This window comes from Macaca mulatta, chromosome 4 (assembly GCF_049350105.2).
Source record: "Macaca mulatta isolate MMU2019108-1 chromosome 4, T2T-MMU8v2.0, whole genome shotgun sequence".
In the NCBI taxonomy this organism is placed as follows: domain Eukaryota; kingdom Metazoa; phylum Chordata; class Mammalia; order Primates; family Cercopithecidae; genus Macaca; species Macaca mulatta.
The window spans coordinates 68,364,523-68,384,924 of record NC_133409.1 but is presented as its reverse complement, the minus strand read 5'-3'; the positions used below and the strand labels follow the sequence as shown (position 1 = coordinate 68,384,924).

The following is a 20,402-nucleotide window of genomic DNA, read 5'->3' as shown; positions in this document are numbered from 1 at the left end:
CTGTACACTGAAAAATACAGACATTGATGAAAGAAATTAAAGTAGACACAAATAAAAGGAAAGATATCCTGTGTTCATGGATTGGAAGAATTAATATTTTTACAATGTCCATACTACACAAAATGTTTTACAGGTTCAATACAATCCCTCTCAAAATTCCAATGATATTTTTCACAGAAATAGAAAATACAATCATAAAATTCAAATGGAACCACAAGGCTGGGCACAGTAGCTCATCCCAGCACTTTGGGAGGCCGAGGTGGGCTGGTCACCTGAGGTCAGGAGTTCAAGACCAGCCTGGCCAACATGGTGAAACCCTGTCTTTACTAAAATACAAAAATTAGCCAGGTGTGGTGGTGCACGCCTGTAGTCCCAGATACTCAGGAGGCTGAGGGAGGAGGATCACTTGAACCCAGGAGGCAGAGGTTGCAATGACCTGAGATTACACCATGAACTCCAGCCTAGGTGATACAGTGCGAGTCCATCTCAAAAAAAAAAAAAAAAAAAAAAAAAAAATGGAACCACAGAAGAACTCAAATAGCCAAAGCAATTTGAGAAAGAAGAATAAAACTGGAGACATCACAATTCTTGATTTCAAATTATATTACAAAACTATAGTAATCAAAACAGTATGGTAGTGGCATCAAAGCAAACATATAGACCAATATGGGAACAGAACAGAGAGCACAGAAATAACCCCACACATATATGGTCAACTAATCTTTGACAAGGGTGTCAGGAATATGCAATAGGGAAAGGATAGTCTCTTCGATCAATGGTATTGGGAATACTTGGTAACCATATTCAAAGAATGAAGTTGGACCTTTTTCTTACAACCTATACAAAAGTTAACCCAAAATGTATTAAGATTTAAATGTAAGACCTGAAACTGAAACTACTAGAAGAAAACATAGGGGAAAAGCTTCTTAACATTGGTCTTGGTAATAATTTTCTTGATATGACACCAAAAGCACACAAAAGCAAAAACAAGCAACTGGGACTGTAAAAACCTTCTGCACAACAAAGGAAACAATCAACAGAGTGAAAAGGCAACCCATAGAATGAGAGAAAATACTTGCAAACCATATATCTGATAAAGAATTAATATCCAATGTTGGTCTTTAACACAGAAAGAACTCATACAACTCAATACCAAAAACAAAAACAAAACCTGATTTTTAAAAACTGTCAAAGGACATGAATAGACATTTTATTCAAAGAAAACACGAGTGGGCAACAAATACATTAAACGGTACTCCACATTATTCATAATCAGGGAAATGCAAATCAAAATCACAATGAGACATCACCTTGCATCTGTTAAAGTGGTGTTATCATGTAAAAAAAAAAACGCAAGAAATAACAAGTGTTGGTGAGTGTGTGGAGAAAAGAGAACCCTTGCACACTGTTAGTGGGAATGTAAATTGGTATAGCCATTATGGAAAACAGCACAAAAAAAAGTTCTATTAGAAACAGAGCTAACATATGACCCAGCAATCCCACGTCTAAGTATGTATCCAAAGGAAATGAAAGCAGTATCTCCAAGAGATATCTGTACACCCATGTTCATTGCAGCAATGTTCACAATAGCCAAGATATGGAAACAACCTAAGTGTTCATTGACAGGTCAATTAAGAAAATGTGATATAGATACATAGATAGATATAGATATAGATAGATATGCAATGGAGTATTATTCAGTCACCAAAAGGAGGAAATCCTGCCATTTGTCACAAGATGGGTGAATCAGGAGAACATTAGGACATTATGCTACTTAAGTAAGCTAGACATCAAAATAAAACATTATATGAGTTTTCTTGCATGTGGAATCTAAAAAGTCAAACTTAAAGAAGCAGAGAATAGGCCAGGCGCGGTGGCTCAAGCCTGTAATCCCAGCACTTTGGGAGGCCGAGACGGGCGGATCACGAGGTCAGGAGATCGAGACCATCCTGGTTAACACGGTGAAACCCCATCTCTACCAAAAATACAAAAAATTAGCTGGGCGTGGTGGCGGGCACCTATAGTCCCAGCTGCTTGGGAGGCTGAGGCAGGAGAATGGCGTGAACCCGGGAGGCTGAGCTTGCAGTGAGCCGAGATCGTGCCACTGTACTCCAGCCTGGGTGACAGAGTGAAACTCCATCTCAAAAAAAAAAAAAAAGCAGAGAATAGAACAGTCATTGTAAGGGGCTGGGGGAGACGTTGCTCAAAGGGTCAAACTTTCAATTATAAGATGTGTAAGTTGGATCTAATGTACAGAATGGTGACTATAGTTAATAGTACTGTATTGTTTACTTGAAATTTGCTAAAAGAGTAGACCTTAAGTACCCTCACCACACATACAACACACACAATGGTAACTGTGTATGGTGATGGATATGCTCATTAATGTGATCATGGTAATCATATACAATGTATATGTACGTAAAATGATCATGTCATATACATCGAATACATACCATTTTTTATTTTTTTTTGAGATGGAGTCTCACTCTGTTGCCCAGCTAGAGTGCAGTGGCACCATCTCGGCTCACTGCAACCTGGGCCTCCCGGGTTCAAGCGATTCTCCTGCCTCAGCCTCCCAAGTAGCTGGGATTACAGGTGCCAGCCATTATGCCCAGCTAATTTTTTTTTTTTTTTGTATTTTTAGTAGAGATGGGGTTTCACCACGTTGGCCAGGCTGGTCTTGAACTCCTGACCTTGTGATTTGCCCGCCTCAGCCTCCCAAAGTGCTGGAATTACAGGCGTGAGCCACCGCTCCAGCCTACAATTTTTATGTGTCAGTTATACCTCAGTAATGCTGAAAAATGCAAAAATAACAAAGCCAGGTGGGATAGAAAGCAGGTGAGATGACAGAATGGAGATCTGCAAGCCTCATGATGTGATGAATAGATGAGCTGAGAGAGGACGATCCCAGCCAACACTTAACGAGCCTTTAGCGCACACTCGCCATTGTGCCAAGTGCTTTATGTGCTGTGTTTCACTTAATCCTCACCACACTTGTGGGAAGCAAGGTGAGGCAATTATTCCTATATTACAGAGGGGTGATCTGGTGCTTGAAGAGGGTAGGTGACTTGCCCAAAGTCACACAGCCAGCACGTGTTGGACACTGCTGTTATAAGCCACCCTCAACACTGGGCCGTACTAAGCAGGCTGAGTTGCCTGAGCTTCAACGGCATTTTAAAATTATTTAAAGGACCATCACTTGGGAGTAGGTATAGGTTGCTCTGAGTGGTCCCAAGAGAAGGAACTGGGACAGATACTTGGTAGCTACAAAACAGATTGTAACTGAATATAAGGAAAACATTCTAATGAATAGTAAGAGTTGCCCAAAGATGGAAGGAGTTTTGGTGTGTGAAGGTGAAACTAGCTCAATTTCCCCAGAGAACTGATGTTTGCCATTTTTTTCCTATTAAGCCTAGAAATGGACCCTGCTTTTCTTAATGCTTAAAACTTACATTTGTCTTATCTGAATTCCTTTTTCAGGAAAACTTTCGACTTCCAGATAATATGGAGGAAGTGAAACTCACATCACCATACCCAAATAATGAGACACCAGACTCTTCTCCTTACTCCTCCATAATTCCTGTTTTCCTAACCAACCATCTGCTTCCTGTTGACCAATTGTTCTTCCTTACCCCTCCTTATTTCCTGTTTTCCTGTGGGTAGCTACAGCCCTTCCCCACTATATACACACCCAATTTAAGTTGGTCGAAGATTTGAGACTTATCTCCACTTATCTTTATTTGGCAGCGCCAAAAAAAGCCTTCTTCCCCAAAAATACTTGATCCGGTGATTGGCTTTCTGTGTTGCAAGCGACGGGACCTAAACTGAACCCCTGGTGTTTCAGTAACAAAATATTGCATTCCCTACCTGTGAACTGGGGGTAATAGTAGCACGTGCTGCGTAATTGTTGTTTTAAGTAAGTAAGTGACTTGCAGAACTCAGAATGGTTCCTGGTAGTCGTAGCACAGTACTTTTTATAAGTGTTTCTTAAATTTAAAATGAAAATTAATGAACATGTCAAGCAGACATGGGGCATTGCCTTAGTCAATGCAGAAGACAACTTTTCAGGATTTTCCCCAGTTACTACCATGTCCTTCCTCTAAGAATGGCCTCTCGTTCCATCCTCAGTGAGGAGAGGGAAGGCCGTGTTTGTAGCCCTGTTTGTGCCTCATGGTCTCTGTACACTAACCTCAGTTTAGGGTGGACACAGGACCAAGCTGGACTCATCAGAGTCTCTCTCTTGGTACTGATGGTCACTGTTCTGAGTTTCTGTTCATTGCTGCAGGTGAGGTGAGATAAACTTAGGCTCTGTACGTGGAGGGCAAAAAACGTCAGACTCAGAGAAGTGTGAATCAGATGTGCAGAGAGAAGTGGAGACCTCAGACTACTTGGTCCCAGAAGAGAGAAGCAACAACTGGAAGACCAGCTGCCTGATTGCTGAGGGTTCTGCCGTGTCTGGTCCAGGCTCTCCTAAGGCCCAGCCTCATTTCCTCTCTGCCTGTGAGTGCATGTGTGTAGCTTTTATAAAAAGTACTGTGCTACGACTACCAGGAACCGTTCTGAGTTCTGCAAGTCACTTACTTACTTAAAACGACAATTATGCAGCACGTGCTACTATTTACCCCCAGTTAACACGGTAGCTATTTTTTCTTTGAACCAATCTAAAATGAGTTTCTGTTGTTTGCAATCCACAGAGTTTTAACTAGGACGAACCTAGAACACTGGGCTGCAAGGCAAGAACTCCATGAGAGGAATTCCAGGTAGAAGGACAAGTAGGTGCTCAGCGGAGAGATTTGAGATCAGAAAGTGTCAGGCAACTCCTGTCTTCACTCCCTCCCTTTCTCAGGGCTATGTTTGCACTGTTCTCTACTTCCTCTTTTCACTGTTCCATTTGTCCCCTTCTGCTGAACAGTTTCTCTCTGCTATGGTCCCCTTCCATGTCCCCTGGAGCTCACCTCGCTTCCCAGCTACACTTCCCTCCCTGACTCAGTTTGTTGAGTCAGTTTGTTGAGTCAATTTGCTGAGTCAGTTTGTTTCTCAATTCTGTTTTTACGTTCCTTAGGGAGAATATCTGATTGGCTCTGCTTGGGCCAGGTGTTCATTATAGATTCCATTCCTAGTGAACAGGGGGTGTGGTCACCTGGGGGTTGCAGCTGCCCCTTCCAGGGATGTGAGCAGAGCAGATCCCATGAAAGGGGTACTCCATGAAAGGGATATGGAGAAGGAAGAATCTTAGTGCAATGGCCACTCAGTTGGGATGCTGTAGAGGAGATTCAGGCTTCAAGTGGTTTCATGACTTCTAATCTTGGGAAAGGTCCTTCATTTCTGTTGCAATAACAACAACAACTAGCATTTATTGAGCTTCTACCATGTGTCAGATGCCCTTCTAAGCACTTCACATGCACTGATTTAACTTATTCGATGCCTGTAAAAGTATTTAAGATGGGCAGTAGTGGGGAGGGGAGGGCAACAAAAAACGATGGTCACTAGGGTGTTGCTATAGATTGGATGTTTGTAACTCCCCAAAATTCCTATGTTGAAATCTAATGTGATGACATTTGGAGGTGGAGACTTTGGGAGATGATTAGGATATGAAGGTGGAGCCCTCACGAATGGGATTAGTGTTCTTATAATAAAGATCCCAGGCCAGGTGTGGTGCCTCACGCCTGAAGTCCTAGCACTTTGGGAGGCTGAGGCAGCCAGATCATAAGGTCACAAGTTCAAGACCAGCCTGACCAACATGGTGAAACCCCATCTCTACTAAAAATACAAAAATTAGCTGGGCGTGGTGGCACACATGCCTGTAATCCCAGCCACTAAGGAGGGTGAGGCAGGAGAATCACTTGAACCCAGGAGGCGGAGGTTGCAGCGAGCAGAGATTGTGCCTCTGAACTCCAGCCAGGGTGACAGAGAAAGACTCTGTCTCAAAAAAAAAAAAAAAAAATCCCAGAGAGCTCCCTAACCCCTCCCACCAGGTGAGGACTCAGTGAGAAGATTGCTGTCTATGATCCAGGAAGTGGGCCCTCACCGTCTGGTGATGGTGTCTGCCAGTGTGGTCATCAGTGTCTGCCAGCATCATGATCTTGAACTTCTCAGCCTCTAGAATTGTGAGGAATAAATTTCTGTTGTTTATAAGCCTCCCAGTCTGTGGTATTCTGTTACAGCAGCCCAGCTAATATACCTGTCATCTCATTCCAACATTCAACAAACTGACCTACAAAGTCCAAATCTCAATTTGATCCACTCTTACTCTTAATGATCTGTCTTATAAAAGAGAAACATATCTTCCTGCCATTTTCATCCTCACATAAAAATTCTTCTATCCATTGATAAGGTTTTGATGTTTAGGCTTTTAAAACAAAGATAGTTTATTTCTGAAAAAAACAGAAAGGAGAACAAGAAGAAGAAGATAAATCATAATGCACAATGCAATGAAACTTGGTTTCTAAAAATAGCCTTATTAACATATAATTGACTATACCCACTTAAAATATACAATTTGATTAACTTTCATCTATGTATTCACCAGTGAAATTATCACCACAATCAAGATAATGAACACACCTATCACTGCAGAAGTTTTCATGTGCTTCTCTGTAATCCCTTCCCTTCCTACTCAAACTCATGCCTCTTCTATCACAAGCTTTCTCCACTCTGGCTGTTGAGAACATGAATATATTGCCTGGCCAGTGCAAGCTCAGAAGTTTTTCTGCTGGCTTTTTTCTAGCGGTTGCCTCTGTGTCTTGGGAAGTTTTCTCACATGCATGTACCTGGTCGAACTTCTGCTGAAGACTCAGAGGAACCCTGCGCAGATCTCCAGAACTCCCTCCTTCCGTTGCACTCTCTCCTCTCCAGTACTCTAGCCACCCTGGCCTCCCTGAATTCTCAGCTCTATTTTCCAACTCAGATGCTATTTCGGTTCCCCTGTCTGCATTGCAGCTTGGAAACCCTCGCCAGGCAGCAAGCTGGAGCAAGCAGCATGTTCACTTCCTTTGTCTCCCTTCTCTTGGGCCCTGCATTGCCTGTTGCTCAATGTCTGAAACCATTGTCTCATACATTTTTTCCCATATTTTTCATTTCAGGCTACAGAGTAAGTTCAGTCCCTGTTGCTCCCTCTTGGCTGAAGCAGATGTCAACACTTATTTTTAAAAAATAGAAAATAATTTACAACAAGCTCATTGTACAAAAAATTCAACAGCTATACAGTCTTATAAATTATAAAAGTCAATATTTCCCCTTCAGTACTCCCAACTTACAGCCCAGAAATAACCACTGCTCACAGTAAACACAACATTAAATAATGTTCACTTCTCCCAAAAAGGCCTACTGTGAAGTTGCAGATGCAGGAAAATCTCTGGTGGTGCTGGAGAGATTTAGAAATGAATGCACCTGAGAAATGCTGTCCTCTCCCCTGTCCACTTCCCTACCACGGAGTATGTGAGCTAGGGCTCACTCTGTACTGACTTCTCTTTCACTGTCCCAGAGGCAGGAGTGAGGTGGTCAAAGTCTGTGAAGTCCACATAAAATCATGTATGTGAAAGTGTTTGGCCAACTTTGAAATCATATCCAATTCTTAGTTAATATTACATATTATCATATGTTATTTTTAATATTAATAATTTATATAACAACTAGTCCTTGGAGGGTTTGATGATACCCTCAGTCAGCATTTTCATCACTGGTGAAAGTTTCTCCTCATAACAATCCTGCTCAAGCTCTCCAGCTCAAGCTCTCCAAACGTTATGGCAAAAAATAAAAATAATAAATAAAAAGCATTATGTTGTTTCAAGGTCATCTTACAGTGACTGCAGTTGTATGGGATGAGTATCCCCTATGCGGAAGAATCTCCAGGTCAAAGTGGTACAGTCCAGACACAGCCTTTAGAGCTAAGAGGCCATTTCTTTCAGCCTCAGAAATCACTCAAATATAGCCCTGCAAAAACTTTATAATTTCTCCCTTTCATGGAATGGCGAGTAACATTGAGCTTTTTTATTTCTTTTCTATTTCTGCCTTTTAATTTCACCTCCCACTCTGGTCTGGACCTGCAAGCAATGGGTTCCTAAATGTCAGCTCTGGAGATAATAAAAACATAGCAGAGACTGATATTTTCCCATCCAATTATTTATTCTTTCCCTCCTACAATATAGACACTTAACAATGTTCTACTTACAAAGTGCGCATCCACGCAAAAATTTCCGGACAGGCTAAAAACCATAAAGATGTGATCCATAATCAGGAGAAAAATGAATCAACAGAAACTGATTCAGAAATAAACAAGAGGCAGACGCTGCTCACAGAAGTCTAGAACTCCAAGGTGAAGCCCCCACTGGGTTGGACATTTTCTTATTCCTTATGTCATTTAAAGCACAACTCCCGAGATTTTACGTGATCTAACAGCTAAACGCCTCTCCGTCACAGGTTGTAGAGATTACTCCCAGGTCCCCACGTTGGCTCTGTTCAGATTTTTAGTTATATTTGTGGAAATATGAGTGCATGTTGTCACACACAACGACTGCTTTTTATGGGTTTTGTTTTTATTTTTAAAGACAGGGTCTTGTTCTGGCCCCCAGGCTGGAATGCAGTGGTGTGATCATAGTTCATGGCAGTCTCGAACTCCTGGGCCCAAGCGATCCTCCCAGCTCAGCCTCAGGACTTACAGGCGAGCACCAGCTCACCAGGCTTGATTTTTGTGTTTTTAAATAGACTGAATATCTTTCAGTACTTCCCACCCCCACCCCACCAGGCCCCGACTCCGCCACCCCTAACCCCGCCCCACTTTGTACTACCCAAGCACATCTTGGGAACCTGATGCGGAAAGTCAGGGACGCTGGAGGTGAAGGGCTCAGGAGGCTGTACGGTGGTCCTAGGTGCGCGTGCCCCCTCTCTGGAGTAGTCCCTGGGGTCACGAGGATTTGAAGAGACGCCCTCCCTTCCCACTGCCCCTGTTCTCCCGAGTGCCAGGCCCCTGTGGACAGGCGCCCTGGGCAGGTCTAGCTGGTTGCTAAAGCCTGCTGGGCCCAGACATGAACCCTGCCCTGGCTGGGAAGCGGCGCGGGAGTACAGCAGTTCTGAGGCTGCCCTCCCCTGAGCCGGCTCCCCCAGCCCTGGAGGAGCCGGCGCAAGACGCGCGGGGGCGGGGCCGCGCGGAGGGGCGGGGCTCACCAAGGCTCCACCTCGCCGCGGCCACTGTTCGCACACCTGGTGCTGATCAGCTACGCAGCCGACTCGCCGCCACCCAGAGCGCCGCGGGCCGGGGCGGAGAGGCGCAGAGCGCCGCGCAGCCTCCGGCGAAGGCAAGGAGCGGTGCCCGGCTGGGCCGGCTATGCCTCCAGCTACTGCGGTTCACGCCGGCGCCCGCGCGCCCGCGGCCTCGGGGAAGCAGCCAGGTTCCGGGGGTGCCGCGCTGTGAGGCCGGGGCCTAGAGTCAGCCGCGGCCGCGCAGGAGGGGCACAGGGCCCGCGCTCGCGGGCGCCCGCGTCCCCGCCTCGGCTCGCTGCCCTCGGCTGCCGGCCGCCATGGCCTCCACCGCCCGGGAGAGCGCGGGCTCGCGGCGCCGGCGACCGCCGCGTCACGGGGCGCTACGCGGGCTGCTGCTGCTCTGCCTGTGGCTGCCGAGCGGCCGCGCGGCCTTGCCGCCTGCGGCGCCGCTGTCCGAACTGCACGCGCAGCTGTCGGGCGTGGGGCAGCTGCTGGAGGAGTTCCGCCGGCAGCTGCAGCAGGAGCGGCCGCAGGAGGAGTTGGAGCTGGAGCTGCGCTCGGGCGGCGGCCCCCAAGAGGACTGCCCGGGTCCGGGCGGCGGCGGCTACAGCGCCATGCCGGACGCCATCATCCGCACCAAGGACTCCCTGGCGGCGGGTGCCAGCTTCCTGCGGGCGCCGGCGGCCGTGCGGGGCTGGCGGCAATGCGTGGCGGCCTGTTGCTCCGAGCCGCGCTGCTCCGTGGCCGTGGTGGAGCTCCCCCGGCGGCCCTCGCCCCCGGCCGCCGTGCTCGGCTGCTACCTCTTCAACTGCACGGCGCGCGGCCGCAACGTCTGCAAGTTCGCGCTGCACCGCGGCTACAGCAGCTACAGCCTCAGCCGCGCCCCGGACGGCGCCGCCCTGGCCACAGCGCGAGCCTCACCCCGGCTGGGTAAGCGCACGACTGAGGGGCTGGCCTTGGCCAGAGCGCTCGGGTCCCGCAGCGCCCTCGCCAAGTTGGAACGAAACACACTGGTGTCAAGTTATTTTAGCCGCGGGCACCCAGAGGAGTTTCCGGCATGGGTTTTTCTGTCTTAAGAGGAAGCCCAGTAGATTGGCAGAAGTGGGGGGGCGCGTTGAGGTGCTACTGGAATTTTTCTAGGCTTGAAGAGGAAGGCTGATCTGAGAGGATTCGTGGAAATATGATTTAAAAGAGGAGAAAAACTCAGAGAAAAAAGTTTGTTTTAGTCTCATGGGTTGTATAAGGCATGGTTTCTATTACGTAATTGCAAGAGCAAAATCTAATTAGATGCCGGGCTTCTTATAACACCCACTCCTGTTTCTTAACGTGGCTCTCCTGACTGCTTGCGGTGGCTTTCATCATACAAAAATGGGAGGAAAACTACTGCTCCCTTTTATAAAAAGTGAAAAGAAGGGACTTGATTTTCATTGAAAATAGGAAACTTTAAGGCCGGGCGTGGTGGCTCATGCCAATAATCCCAGCACTTTGGGAGGCCGAGGCGGGCGGATCACCTGAGGTCAGGAGTTTGAGACCAGCCTGACCAATGTGATGAAACCCCATCTCTACTAAAAATACAAAAATTAGCCAGACCTGGTGGCATGCGCCTGTAATCCCAGCTATTTGGGAGGCTGAGACGGGAGAATCGCATGAACCCAGGAGGCGGAGGTTGCAGTGAGCCAAGATCGGGCTATTGCACTCCAGCCTGGGCCACAAGAGCGAAACTCCGTCTTAAAAAAAAAAGAAAAAAGAAAAAGAAAATAGGAAACTTTAAAGCATGTTTCTTAAGGACTAAAAATGATGCTGACTCGACGGTTTGACTTTTTGTAGATGCTCTGAAGGAGAGAATCAGGACACATACAGAAGGCACAAAAATGGTTGTGGTTGGACATGAATGTCATGGAGGGAATAAGAGACCTTGATTGTGCCAACGTGTGGTCATGCTCTGTGTGTTTAATCTTGCCCTGTTGCTGTTTGATTCGTAATAGCACGAATGATATCAGCAAGATGGGGGCAGAACTCAGCCACTTTGGAAGTGTGCATTCTCCAAAACCTGTGGATCCATTAAAAGAGTCGGGAAATCTGTGTCCATCAAGTCTATCACATCCTGCCTCCCTCCCCACCTCTAGGTTAGATGAGGCTCAGAACCCTTGTCAGGGGAGCAGGTATTAAAGGGTCACCCTGTGACTGCTTGGCCTTGAGGCAAACACTGGGAAGGACTCCGTAGCTTTCCCGCTGAAGTGGGGGCAGGTGGCACTTTCACTTGGACCCCCACCAGCATCGCTGAGGCCCACGACGGCTGTTCCACACACATCCTCTCTGCCCAAACACAGACCAAAATATCCCGGCAGCAAAGAAACAAAGTCTCTTCTCTGTGTTCTCACTACTTACCTGGAAGAAACTGATACTGCCTACGTGAGCTTTCCTATAAACCCAGAGGAAACCTTTTAGAAGGAAAACAAACAAGGAAAGAATATGCCATAGAAAAAAAATTTAAAGTTTAGATTAAGAGGCTGGGCACGGTGGCTCATAACTAACCCCAGCACTTTGGGAGGCCAAGGCGGGTGAATCACTTGAGGCCAAGAGTTAGAGACCAGCCTGGGCAACATGCAAAACCCCGTGTCTCCTCAGAGGTGGAAAAAGGCAGAAGAACAAGTTTCTTCCTAGGTAGGGGGTTGTTTACTTGGCTTATTTAAATCACAGTTACTAGTCCTCACTCTTAAGTGACTGGAAAAATGGGACATGTCTTCTCCATAGTTAGCAATAGCATGTAAAAAGCAACTGTGCTTAATTCCTTGTAATATGCTTTAAAAAAAGAAAAAAAAAGGCATCTTCCCTTTGTGACTGGCAGTAGCATTCTCATTCAGAAAAGCCCCATCTCTAAGAGCCCCAGGCCCCTCACATAAATCTCCTTGTTCCTGGATGGACAAGATCTGGCTGCTTTTTCTCACGGTCTGATAATGAAATGCAGACAGACTTGGAAGGAAGGGAGTTTATTTCTGCAACTGGTGGCAGGAAGATGGTTGGAGTGACTCACCAGACCAACTCAAAGTTACAAGTTTTTCTTCAGTGTTTATTTACATTTGATTCCATCTCTGTGCCTGCGTGAGAGTGCGCACCTACAAGCAGGAGTGTTGCATTCACTCTAATCTTTAGGGTCTGGGGTCTGGAAAGTTTCCCTAGAGCCTTGGAAAGATTTCTTTAATTGTAAGTGGCCCTGATACAAGGTGTATGTGTAAGAATGCCTTCGATCAGACATTAGGGTCTGAGAAAGCCCAGGTGAGGTCTTAATGTATTTGTTTTCACATTCCAGGCCTTGTACTCAGGCACCAGTTTCTCCAGCTTGAGTGTTTAACTTATGCATTCATCAGAATTATGGGAAAGGATTAGTGGAAACTGGCTGCTCTGGCTGCTAATGGCGTTGGTGCTGGGCATTGAGGGAACCACTAGAAGAGAAGAGAATCCTGGAGGGTTAGGTCCTAAACATCTGAAAGGCAATGGTAACTTGCTGAAGGGTTTTTCCTGCTCACAGAATGACCCAGTCAGATGAGCATTCCAGAAGAGTCATTTCAGTTGCAATGTATCAAGAGTCGTCACCCTTTGTTCTGTAATGAGAAACTGAGGTGGGATTCCAGTAAGCCCTGAAACTCAAGCACTGGGATGCCTGGCTTGGCCCTTTAGAAGTTTGTTTAGGTAGCAACATTGGCCCCTGTGGAGGAAAGTGATGGGCTCAAAAGCAGGAGGAGAGGCGGTGCTTTGCAGCACTGTGCAGGGTGAGCCAAAGAGGGGCAAGCCCAGCCAGCACTCGAACCAGAGCTTTGGCACTGAAGGAATGGGGAAGTGGATGCCAAAGAGGGTGTATTACACAAACCTGTAGAGTTTTTCCAGTTCTGTTGCTGCTGCTTTAAAATATGTGTGCATTTGGGTGAATTGACTAAGAAGCTTACATCAATTAAAATTTTGGTAACTATGCTCTTAGAAATGTTTTCTTTGTGTAGCTTATCCTTTCAGTCATCTCTGTAGCAGCTGTCAGTCAAGCATTAATATTGAAATAAACGTAATTAACCTTATATTATTTAGTACCATTCTAGGTTAAAGGTAAATATAGGCTGGGTGCAGTGGCTCACACTTGTAATTCCAGCACTTTGGGAGGCTGAGGTGGGAGGATCACTTGAGGTCAGGAGTTCAAGACCAGCCTGGGCAACTCTCACTACAAAAGAGTGAAAATAGCTGGGTGTGGTGGCGCATACCTGTAGTCCTAAGTACTCCGGAGGCTGAGGCAGGAGGATCACTTGAGCCCAGGAGTTGGAGGCTACAATGAGTAAGTTATGATTGTGCACCAGCCTGGGTGTTAGAGACCCCATCTCAAAAGCAAAACAAAACAAAAACAAAGGTAAATACAGATTTGTTTTGCTGTTGTAGTCATCTGAGCATGCTGACTTCTGTTAAAAAATTAGTTATTAGAGGCCAGGCGTGGTGGCTCATGCCTGTAATCCCAGCACTTTGGGAGGCCGAGGCAGGTGGATCACGAGGTCAGGAGATCAAGACCATCCTGGCTAAAAAAAAAAAAAAAAAAAAAAAAAATTAGCCGGGCATGGTGGCAGGTGCCTGTAATCCCAGCTACTTGGGAGGCTGAGGCAGGAGAATGGTGTGAACCCAGGAGGCAGAGCTTGCAATGAGCGGAGATAACGTCACTGCACTCCAACCTGGGCGACAGAGTGAGACTCTGTCTCAAAAAAAAATAAATAAATAAAAAATAAATTAGGTATTAGAAGCGGTGGACTTCTTCAATTTTCCTAGATGAAAAATTGGATTCCAGAGAATTTCGATGCAGGCTTTATTTTGTATGGCTCTAAGAATCTGGCTTAACTTTTCAAACTTAATATATTTTCCATTCCTTGAATACTTTATATCACTCCTATTTTTAAAACAAGGATAAGAAAAAAAGAAAATCCATATTAGAGGCGAATTTGGTGTTTTTCAGGTTTGTTTTAATAAACTTTTCAAGGCCAGGCGCAGTAGCTCATGCCGGTAATCCCAGCACTTTGAGAGGCCGAGGCAGTTGGATCACCTGAGGCCAGGAGTTCGAGACCAGCCTGGTCAACATGGCAAAACCCTGTCTGTACTAAAAATACAAAAAATAATTAGCAGGATGTGGCGGCACACACTTGTAATCCCAGCTACTTGAGGCAGGAGAACCGCTTGGACCCGGGAGGCAGAGGCTGCAGTGAGCCGAGGTCGCGCCATTGTGCTCCAGCCTGGGGGATAAGAGCAAAACTCCATCTCAAAATAATAATCTTTTAAAATAAATTTTTTAAATAGTACTTTGAACTTAAGTGATTTTAAAATTAAGTGAAAAATCCACTCTAGAAAATAAAACTGCTTCTCCATATTTACACATTGGTGGGACCTAGTATGCTGCCTTGTCCCCAAAATTGCTACCAGCCAGCACTCCACACAGCCTCTCCTGCGCATATTATAGCGAAATTCCACAGTCTTAAAATAAATAGAAAAACAATTTCCATTTAATATGCATTCTCTTAGCAGTTCTTTGCTGCATCATATCTATTCAGCAAACAAGATACCTCTCTTCATAAATTAGAAAAAATAAGAAATCATCTTTTATGAATTATTTATTTTCTTTCTTAGAAAAGGATGCGCCTCCACTTAGCAAGGCTGGGCAGGATGTGGTTCTGCATCTGCCCACAGACGGGGTGGTTCTAGACGGCCGCGAGAGCACAGATGACCACGCCATCGTCCAGTATGAGTGGGCGCTGCTGCAGGGGGACCCGTCAGTGGACATGAAGGTAACGCATGTTGTCACTGCTAACAAAAACGGGTATTTCAGTGAAGTGGTCTTTCGTAATGTCCTGCCACTTCATGCTCCCTAAATGTCTGTGTACGCTAGCAGAAGGCATAAAATGGAGAATGTGTAAAACGGATTGTGCCAAAATGGTTTATTATCTCAGTGTGCTTTTCTGCTGAGTGAGCAGCAGTCTCGATCATTTGTCTTGGAGCCTACCCTCCTTCTTGCTGCTGTTTGTGACTTGTCTAGAGGACAAAGACACTTCAAGGAAAAAGACTCATACTTTGTTTTAATGACTCAGATTACTTTTTTAAAGTTCTATTTCTTTTTCTTAGCTCAAGATCCAGGTAGAAAATTTGAAAACTACAAAAGAGTCTAAAGAGGACAATAACAATAGGATGAACTTATCCTTCACACGAGCCAGAAAGTAAACAGCTTACCTGGCAGCGAGGTCTGCTGGGGTGCACCAGGCCTGTGAGGGAGGGAGGCCAGCATGCGGTGCTCCTGCCCGGGGCTCCTGGAATCGCCGCCGATGGAAATCAGCCATGTGCCCGGTGGCTGCCTATGCTCAGGAAGTCTTGAGTGGTGAGACAAGCGGCTTTTTATTCACCCTGTCAGGGTGAATTCCTGGCTTAGGCAAATAAGCACTTCCTGACTTAGGCAGATAAGCGGCATCCAAACCACTTCAGTTAGGGAAAGTGGAAAAAGAGGGTGAGGTAAGGAGGCACTGATTTATATTCTACTGGAACCAAAACAAAAACAAATCAGGAAGTCCCTCACCACTGATTTAAGTAAGAGTGATTTTACTCCCTGATTATATTGTGTTAGAATTGGACTCACCCTTGTCCAGTATGGTTTGCCTTTGTCCCCACCCAAAAATCTCACCTTGCATTGTAATCCCCATAATCTCCATCTGTCAAGGGAGAGACCAGGTGGAGGTTATCGAATCATGGGGGTGGTCTCCCCCATGCTGTTCTCATGATAGTGAGTGAGTTCTCACGAGATCTGCTGGTTTTATAAGTGTTTGGTAATTTCTCCTGCCATCTTGTGAAGAAGGTGCCTTGCTTCCCCTTCGCCTTCTGCCACGATTGTTCTAGTAAGTTTCCTGAGGCCTCCCCAGCCATGCGGAACTGTGAGTCAATTAAACCTCTTTCCTTTGTAAATTACCCAGTCTTGGGCAGTTCTTATAGCAGTGTGAGAATGGACTAATACATCCAGCATCCTTCCCAGCCTCTCCTCCAAACAAGAGCGACTTCCACAACACCTCTTCCAAGGCTCATCTACCGTCTGCCTGACTTTTCCAAGGGCAGAAGCTCACTACTTCACATCATGTCCATGACATTGCTCATCACTGTATTGGGCAAGCAGGCTGCGCCTCCCCTTCCTTCTGTGCATTGGTGCTGGGTCTTCCCTTTGGAGAAACACTGAACTCATCTTTTTATCCTGCGTAAAAGTTTTGGAGGTCTTTGGAAAAAAAAAAAAAGAACATCACCACTTGGTATGCTGTTCTCAGAACTCAGCACCCCATGATTTGTCAGATGTTCCTCATATGAATTGATTTTCAGGCCCACCACTATCCTGCCTTGTCTGGATTTTCTCATATTAATCCATACCCTTCTTAACATCTAATACCCCTAATTGAACCCCATATTTAAACTTTGGTTTTCTGACTCATCCATTACCTCCTGTGATCCAGATATTGCCTCTGCTTCTATTAATGAGCTTCATTACATGAACCATGTTAGTAGCTACATCACACAATAGGTTCGTGCTGCATTTTTCCAAGCATGTGTATAACAGCGACGCAGGTAGACCTCAAGTTATGAAGCCATCATCTAAATGACAGAGCCTACACTAGGGGAAGCATCTGTTACCAATTTGTGACTGTCTTAGAATGATATACATTCATGAATGTCCCCCAAAGGTAACACTCATCCTGCTGAGACTTCATCACAATCAAAACCCCCATGGGTTGAGCACCCACTGAGTGCCAGGAAGCTTAGAGAGCTCTGTAGTCCACTGGGACACCCTCACTTGTAGGCACATCCCCATTTGGTGGATGAAGACTGTCAGGAAACACTGTGGAAGACTTTGAGGTGGGCAAAAGATTACCAAGTACCTTTCAATGGAATGCTGGGGTTGGTTAGTGGATCCTTCAGGGTTAACATCTATAAGTTGCAGAAAACTGATAGTAACCAAATGATTCTTGTCCATAGAAATGCAAAAAAAAAAAAAAATTGGTATATAGGGGTAATTGGTATATAGGAGAAAATAATTGGTATATAGGAGAAAATAAGATTTCAAACATGACATTTTAGTACATGTAGATACTAACCAATCTATTAATAGATTCATTTCAGTACTGATTAGCAAACCCATTTCAGTTTTGCATCTCCTAGCAACTTCTTTTTTGCATTCATGATTGACTGTATATATGTAGTCTTCAGATTCTTCCTAAATCAGTTGAACACCTTATTGATTCCCTCTTTAACTAATGTCTTTGAAAAATATTCATGCTATATTTGTGTGAGAGTCATAGCTTTACCATTTTGAGAATTTTCCTTTAACAGTAATTAACCTTCAGGAGCTATACCTCTGACCCCTTTAACTTGAGCAGCCTGATTTCACACCCCAACATTTCTGCCAGGAGAATTGGGCCTCTCAAATCAAATTCCTTTTTCTCTGAGAATGACTTCCTGCTGACTGGAACACTGATGCACTCTGCCCTCAAGCTGCAAAATGGGGCTAAGTTTGAAAGTTGTTGGGAATGGAGGGAGGGCAGTCACACAGCAGAACAGTTAAGTTAAAACCTGATGTTGGATGCCTTTGTTCCTAAGTCCCTTGACTGTCCCTAGCACCCAGGAGCATCCATTCATTGGGCTCTCCCCTGAGCGCCCACCTCCTCCTCTTCTTGAGCCATTCATCCCTCCTCTCATCTCCCCTGCTCTCCACCATCTGCATGGGCTCCTCATCCTTGTTCTCTCTTCTCAGGCAGAGTAGTGATCGCTCCCTTTGTCTCGCAATACTTTAAGATCAGGCTCTAGGGCCCATCTTTGCATGTCCAAGTGACCCAGACAGGTATTCAACCTGCAAGGAATTATGCTGTCAGATTAGTTATGAAACAATTAATAGCGAATTTTTAAGCATCTGGTATGTGTCCAGTACTGTACTAGACACTAAGCATACAGGAAAGCTCATGTTCCTGACTTATCTCATTCATTCGTTATTCATTCATTCATTCATTGACAGAGTCTCACTCTGTTGCCCAGGCTGGAGTGCAGTGGCACGATCAGAGCTCACTGTAGCCTCAAGCAGTCCTCTCACCTCGGCCTCCTGAATAGCTGGGACTATAGTCATGGCTAATTTTTTTTTTTAAACTTTTTGTAGAGATGAGGTCTCACTATGCTGCCCCGGCTGATCTCAAACTCCTGGGCTCAAGCAGTCCTCCCTCCTTGGCCTCCCCAAGTGCTGAAATTACAAGCATGAGCCACAGCACCTGATCTGTGCTTTTCATTTGTGAAGACAGACTAGATGATTGGTCAGAACCTAGAGGCTATCCACTGGATTTAAAGTTATATATTTTCTGCCCTTACATCCACTTAACTGAATATTTACAAAACATCAAAATGCAAGATGACACATATTTTTCAGGCAGCCCATTAAATGACACTGACTTTCATGAGTATTATACATAATACATTTAAATCTGAAGTCAGAATGTAAAATATGACATTTGGGAACATGATACAAAGTAGGACATTCAAGGAGATTTGGAATTCATAAATCAGTACATTGACTTACATTCATCAGTTGCTTAAAAGTTTCTAACTAAATGATTATCTTAGTCCATTTGGTCTGCTGTAATAAAACACTGTAACTCAGTGGCTTCTAAAGAGCAGAAATGAATTTCTTTCAGTTCTGGATGCTGGGAAGTCCAAAATCAAGATACAATCAGATTTGGTGTCTAGTGAGGACTCATTTCCTAGTTTATGACCAGCCATCTTCTCACTGTGTCCTCATAAGGCAGAAGAGGCAAGGCAGCCCTCTGGGGTCTCTTTTATTTTATATTTAAATGTATTTTAACTTTTATTTTAGGTTAAGGGGTACATATGCAGGTTTGTTATATAGATAAACTTATGACTTAACGGCTTGGTGTACAGATTATATCCTTACCTGGGTATTAAGCATATTACCCAGTGGTTTTCTTTTTCTCTAAACCTCTACCTCCTTCCATTCTCCACCCTCAAGTAGGTCCCAGCGTTCTGCTGTCCTGCTTTCTCTGTCTGTGTGTTCTCATTTAGCTCCCACTTATAAGTGAGAACATGTGGTATTTGGTTTTCTGTTCTTGTGTTAGTTTGCTGAGAATGAGGACCTCCAGTTCCATCCATGTTCCTGCAAAGGACATGATCTTGTTGTTTTTTTATGGCTGCATAGTATTCCATGATGTATATGTACCACATATTCCTTATCCAGTCTACCATTGATGGGCATTTAGGTTGATTCCATATCTTTGCTATTGTGAATAGCACTGCAGTGAACATATGCGTGCATGTGTCTTTACAGTAGAACAGTTTGTATTTTTGGGGGTATATACCTAGTAATGGGATTGCTGGGTCAAATGATAGTTCTGTTTTAGTTCTTTGAGGAATTGTCACACCACTTTCCACAGTACACCACTTTCCACAATGGGTGAACTAATTTGCACTCCCACCAGCACTGTGTAAGCATTCCACCAGCATCTAGTGGTTTTTGTTTTGTTTTTTACTTTTTAATAATATGGGGCCTCTTTTATAAGGGCACTAACATGCCCTTCATTCATGAGCATGTATCTCCAAATGCCATCACACTGGGCATTAGGTTTGAACATGTGACCTTGGGAGGGCAGTCAGCCATTCAGTCTACAGCAGTGACTTCAGAAAACCACACGTAAGGAAGCTTGCTAAAGGATGGACATTATTTAAACCAACAACTTCATTATTAAATTAAAACTTACTGCATCCTGGCCTACCTGCTGTACATAATTTTTTTAAATAGGTACTACTAAGTTTTTGTAACCAAGTATATACAATGTGTGTGTGTGTGCATGCGTGTGTGTGTAATTTAGTCTATACATATATGAGAAGCCCAAACGTGTATTCCTAGCCACTAAATTCCTAGCTAGGAAGATAGGGTTGAGTCAGAAAACAGGCCGAGTCATTCATTGATTTGGCCAGAAGCCAACCACCAAAGGCTGTTACTGTTGAACAGGGATCTTGAGCAGAGATTAGAAGCTCCTGGTTTTATGATCATGTCTGTTTCCCAGTTACAAATTGGATATGTTGTGTGTACATATGTAGATAGTTTTTTATCCTGAAACTTGGAACATATCTGTGAAACACTTTAAACCCTCTCTCCAATG

The 20,402-nt window shown here is 44.9% G+C and overlaps 1 protein-coding gene across 1 annotated transcript in view; it reads left to right on the top strand.

Annotated features, from left to right (window-relative positions):
• Positions 1-9,188: 9,188 nt before the first annotated feature.
• The window catches only part of LRP11 (LDL receptor related protein 11), a 49,056-nt gene continuing 37,842 nt past the window's right edge, over positions 9,189-20,402 (top strand). The window contains exons 1-2 of the mRNA XM_028847205.2: positions 9,189-10,131; positions 14,848-15,005. Coding sequence (XP_028703038.2) covers positions 9,519-10,131; positions 14,848-15,005 — 771 coding nt within the window. The 5' untranslated portion in view covers positions 9,189-9,518. The remainder of the gene's footprint in view (positions 10,132-14,847; positions 15,006-20,402) is intronic.